The 6,150-nt window shown below is 36.2% G+C and overlaps 1 protein-coding gene across 1 annotated transcript in view; it reads right to left on the bottom strand.

Moving 5' to 3' along the window:
* The window catches only part of LOC110461795, a 5,361-nt gene extending 1,221 nt beyond the window's left edge, over positions 1-4,140 (bottom strand). The window contains exons 1-2 of the mRNA XM_021515462.1: positions 3,968-4,140; positions 3,041-3,134 (exon numbers count right to left, since the gene is read on the bottom strand). Coding sequence (XP_021371137.1) covers positions 3,041-3,134; positions 3,968-4,025 — 152 coding nt within the window. The 5' untranslated portion in view covers positions 4,026-4,140. The remainder of the gene's footprint in view (positions 1-3,040; positions 3,135-3,967) is intronic.
* Between the last annotated feature and the right edge of the window lie 2,010 nt (positions 4,141-6,150).

The raw sequence follows: 6,150 nt of genomic DNA, 5'->3' as shown, positions 1-6,150 counted from the left end.
TCATTACGGTGACGGGGATCCATGTTCACCCCTTGACGTCTGGAGCACAACTGACGAATGCTCGGCAAATCGCGCTTTTTATATACCTAAAATCAGACGTTGTACGGACGCGATTAGGCCGTGGACAATCGTATTTGGGACGTGTACAAGACGCAATTGAACGTGATTAGGCCGGTATTGGGGCGCGCTGTTTACGCGGAGAAAGGCGTTTGTCCGTGTTTACACGCGGTACACACGCTAATGCACGTGATAACAACGCGGTACAGACGCGGAACAAACGTGCTATGACCGTGCTCCACCCGCGATTACCCGCTAAAATTTCGCGTCCTACCGCGTGTAACCACGTCTTAACCGCGGCCGTAGCACGTCCTAGCACGTTCGTTCCGCGTCTGTACCGCGTCTTTACCGCGTGTGTACCACGTGTACCGCCCCCGATTACCCGCGGTCTAAATTTTTGGGCAGCCCAAAACTTTTTCGCGCGGCCAACCGCGTGTGAATTTCTTACCGCGTGTAACGACGGGTAAAGTACGGCTGTATCGCGTCTTTATCGCGACCTCAAAGCGTCCAACAGCGTCTGCTTCACGGGCAGAAATTTTTGGCCGTGATTCGGCCGCGATACGCCCGTGGAGGGCTGTGTGACCGGGCCTTTATGTTGTACAGTATATCCTGGTGATAATCTACTGATGCATTTCCGGATATTTGATACCGGCTCCTATTTCCATTTTATTTATGTACATAATCCAGGTAGGAGAAATATTTGAGAAAAAGAAAATTGTGTGTTTTATCCTCTCACAACAAGCTGTAGCGCAATGCAATTAAATCCAGCATTTAAATTTGTTATAAATCATTGCTTCCATTTCGAAAGCACGGTTTGAAAGTGTTTTATTTTATGAGAAAGTGAACATCTAGCACAGGAAATTTAAACAGTGTTATGGAGTCAACCAGGGCAATCCTTTCCAAGAGTTGTTGTTCTTTATATTTGTCAAGATTAAAGCTAAAAAAACAAGATTAAAGCCAAAAAACAAGATTAAAGCCAATTAACCGCCTCTTGACAAAAATACAAAAGAATGGCTTTAACAACCAACAAAATAAGGCCTGAGTGACAGAAACGTTTATATGATCGATACGAAGCTGTGTAGCAAAACCAGATCTCTTATAGGAGACGTATGCCGAGTTTATCTTTAGAGATCACCTTGCACCTGCCAAGAATTGAAACTACATGTATGCATTTGAAACTTGTTTTTCATACATGACTATAGCTAAGATATATAATTTTTGAACAGAAATTTAAAGTTTGCGGGACGTGAAGAAAAATATAATGGATATGAAATAAAGAAAATATAATCAACAAACGTGACTTGAGTATCGAACATTCGGCGAGGCCTGGCCCTGGATTTAGATTGCTATACCATCGCTAAAACCGATTGAGCTATCTGGACAACGGAAGTGTACGATCCCTAATGTGCTACGGGTATATCTAAACGGAAGTTAAGGGGAGGTTACTGTATATAGGAATAACGGCAGTCCAGTAAGACAGGGATCCTTAAACTTTTTACCCCGAAAAAATGGACACTTATTACCCTTTCGAGCACAGGGACCTGCGAATTTATTACAGCTGTATTTGTATCTAAACTAACGTGTTCATGGTAATTTTTCATGTTTTAGGGGTTTAAATCGACATTCGTGGGGGAGGAGGTATTTTTACCGAAAGATGACCTAAAGCCCTAAAACGTGTTAAATTACTATGAACACCTTACGTTAGGGCCAAATATAGATGTAACAAATTCTCAGGTCCCTGTGCACCGACAGAGTACAATAGTCTCGTGTTGGTGTATATTGTCTACAATTTCTGGATCTCGATAATATACCGGTAGATGTACATATCGTTTTAGTATTACTACATGGTGGTGTCACCAAGCTGCCTGTAGTCATGAGCGTACTGATACAGTGTATTTAGAAATGTTCACATAATGTTTAATGTAACAGATTTTTGTTATTTCACGTTCAGAGACTATATAATTACAAGACATAAAGGTATTTAATTGATGACCTTTCATTGTTTAGGATTTATCAAATGCTAATATTTTTACTATTAATTTTGTCCAATCCTACTACGCTGTAACTTTAGGCAATAAAATATGTTTGAATAATAAATGTCGGTCGATCATAAACTTTCTTCCCCAGAAATAGAATTTCTGTGTTCATATTGAATGAATTTTAACTATTGCTGTTTTGCTTTAGAAACTCCATAACTAAAGAAATGTTATAGAATTGTCATTTTTACTATAAATTTCGTTAGCAATTATTTAAAAAGAGCGTATAAAAAAACGGACAGAATAACTGAAATAGTTTGCCAGGAATGTTGATTTAGATTGAAATACGTGCAAGGAACGACAACTCTTTGTAGAGGTGTTCTGACTAATATCAATAACCAGTTATATATGCTGTTTGACATATTTTATGTATTATGAGACGGACGCAGCACTAATTTTAAATCAATGTATTAAACTCATGGCTAAGTTAAGCACACCTTAACTCAATAATTCTGATCTCGTGGTTGCCTACTGTAAAGATTCACCATATGGTACTCATTGTCGTCTAAAACGAAGAAAATATTCTTATTTATATTGACTCAACAGAAATAAATACCATTTTCTTTTTTATAATTTTACATTTTGAATGTTGCGATTTGGCGATTTAGTATGTTTTAGCTAAAATAATATAAACTGACATTTCGAAAAAGACAATATTTACAGTGAATAAAATAGAGACTGACAGGTAGAGAACTTACACGTTACAATACTGGTCTCCACAACAGTAGCCACTACAGTAGTTATAGTGAATACAGTATAAACTGACAGGTATAGAACTTACACGTTACAACACTGGTCTCCACAGCAGTAGCCACTAAAGTAGTTATAGTGAATACAATATAAACTGACAGGTATAGAACTTACACGTTACACCACTGGTCTCCACAGCAGTAGCCACTAAAGTAGTTATAGTGAATACAATATAAACTGACAGATAGAGAACTTACACGTTACAACACTGGTCTCCACAGCAGTAGCCACTACAGTAGTTATACTTCTCATGTGTACTGTCGTAACACAGATCACCACAGCTGCACAAATCTGAAAATATTGAACAGTTCTGTTTGCTAATCTTAGGGGGGAAACAAAAGTAAAATACATTAAAAAACAATATTTAAAAAAATAATAAAATTCTTTTGCGGATTTCGGATGGTACATGTATCCGAGTGTTGTAGTTTATATAGCGGTACAAATAGGTACACGTGACAAGAAGCACGTAAACCTGCGAGTGACTGGCGTACTTCCGTGTATTGTTGTAACCCTGATTTCTAAGCAATTTGATATTCCGTCTTTGGGTATTGCAGAGTTATCTTCGCTTGGGAGCAGGTATTGATTGTTACCTCACTTGTTTGTGAGAGTAACGTCATCATTTTTTGAGAAAACGACGTAATTTTCTCGCACAAACCAATGACGTAACAATCAATACCTGCTCCCAAGAGAAGATATTTCTGCAATACGCAAAGACGGAATATAATTGACACGACACAAACAAACAAACATCATTTAAATGTAACCATGACAATAAAAGTTCTTTAGAAGAAAAGAATTTTGAAATGACACGTCATGAGTTCATTCTATCAACAATGTTTGATACATAAGTCTCAGAGAAGGTGCATGGATGTGTTTTTTTTATGATACAAGAATCGATGACGCTGATTTTGTTATATTCCGTGGTTGTTTATTTATTCATGGTCACAATGAAATCGCTTATAGTTCAGTTGAATGTCACGTTTTAAAGCGCTCAGAGACGAGAATATCGAATAGATGTCGGTAAAACTTAAGAAAATGTCTTTTCGTTGGTTAACCACTACCAAACATGTCCATTGCATGTTAAAACTAAAACATATACATGAATCATATAAATGTATACTTACCTATATAACTTAGAATACACACAAATATAATTCCTCCGTTCCAACAGTAGTTCTTCATGTCTGTTTATAAAGTTTTATAAACAAATAGGTCTGATAATTCTCACAAACAAGATATTGTAAAATTATTATCATAACAAGTCAACTCTAAAGAACAAAGCATGTTCATTTAGGTACGTATATATACATTCTGTATATACTAATACACCAAAAACGGAGTCAAAAGGGCACAATACCGTATTGTATCGAGTCGAGTGACGTCACAGTTTACAGAGCACGCCTAATTGATTTGTGAAACGGCATTGTTCACGATATACAAAGCAGTTCTTTTTCAATCTTAAATTTAATCGAAATTGATAATGTTACACATATTTTTTTGTCTATTTACTTCAGACACTGTAGGACAATCGTCATTTTTCGAATTAAAGATGTTCTTGAAATGATTTATTTGTTTGCTTTTTATTTACCACCAATTTTACTTTCGTCGTTATCTTTTGTTGTGTTTTATAACATCGACAAATCCAATTTAATTAACATACAACTCGAAGACACGATATTTAGCTGATTGAAATTTGATAATAAATTCGACTGTTGAAAAAAATACGCTAACAGTTGTTTGTCCTGACACGAAACTCAACTCTGAATTACAATTTACAAGTGTAACATCTTGACCTGTTTGACCTGGTTCTGATAACATTCGTTACTAAATTAACCTTTTTGATCGCTTGTATACCATACAAACACACCGTTTTCCCCCCTTCATACGCACATGTCTATAAACATGTACATGTATATATTTCTATATTTCTACATGCTATATTTTCAATTATAGTATATAAGTTCTATCTTCTTGTAATATGATGTATATGTACATGTAACTGTTCTGTTTCACTGTGTCTTGATAAAGGAGCGGATCGCTTCGAAAATTTGACAACCTAAACTTGTCCACACTGTTGGAATTACTTCTTTGCCCCATATGTACATATATATATATACCCGCAGTCAAACAAACACAAATGTCTACTAACCCCATGCTTCTCTGATATACCTGTCCCTATAACAAATAATTAGATATACATGTAGGTGTCCTATCTGATAGACCACAGTAAAGGTTATACACTGAACTCTCGGCCCATATATATTCTGTATTACTGCTTTTGGAGCGTAACACGCGATCGTGTTCAAAACGGCAGTAAATGAACCAAAACCGTTTTTGTTTAAAGATATTTAATCTGTGTGTAAACTCGAACAGCGACCTGGAGTTAAAGGGCACATCGGGAATCTTACATAATCACAATAAGCTTACCAACTTATAGATACTTTTGACTTTTGACCTAGTTGTATTTAGTAAACCAATGGTTGGATTTTCGTGTTAATTTTGACATTTTGATATATAGGCAATGGATATATGTATAGATATAGATATACACAAACTTTATATAGAATATATACGTAAGATTTCTCTGATCTACCATAGCTCTGCTGATATTGGTAGCACTGTCTGTCAAACTTGTCTGTAATGGGTGTAGAATGGGGTCCGTTACCGACCATATCGACAGGTGTCCGTAAGATAATGCACATGCAACCATGATAGTGATGTGTCTGCTATAAACAGGTGTCCGTTAACACTTGTAAACTATAGACATCATACATTATACACAAGTGTCTTGTGTACAAAGGTGTCCTTTATGTACAAGTTCCCGTTATGTGTAGTAGGATATATACATGTATATATCTGTTAAAAGAGGTGACTTTACCGGGAACTTACCATTATTTGTCGATAAGAGAAATGGTCGTTATAGACAGTTAATTAGTATAGTCGACAATCCGTTTAAGACAGTTTCTAGTGAGACAATTGCTTGTTATAGTAAAATGTCCGATATAGACAACAGTTATTTATAGCCGATTATTCGTTATATATAATTGATGGTATTTTGTTTATATCGCTGTTTGTTTAGAGTTGCGATAACCTCAGCTCAACTAAAAAATCGCCTCCGAAAAACTTGAAAACGACATGTAAAACAACTGTAAAGCTGTCAGACGAAACGAACTGTATATGGAACATGAAGTCACAATCCTACCTGTGGGTTAGTCTCATTCGAGTTACCTCCCTTCATTGTTTCCATCGTGATAGATCTACTGTCTACTGTAAATTCAAAAGGCTTTAAATACATCTGAAAATAACA

This window comes from Mizuhopecten yessoensis, unplaced genomic scaffold, assembly GCF_002113885.1.
Source record: "Mizuhopecten yessoensis strain PY_sf001 unplaced genomic scaffold, ASM211388v2 scaffold10667, whole genome shotgun sequence".
In the NCBI taxonomy this organism is placed as follows: domain Eukaryota; kingdom Metazoa; phylum Mollusca; class Bivalvia; order Pectinida; family Pectinidae; genus Mizuhopecten; species Mizuhopecten yessoensis.
Note: the sequence above shows the minus strand (reverse complement) of the source record. Positions and strands in the feature narration are given on the sequence as shown.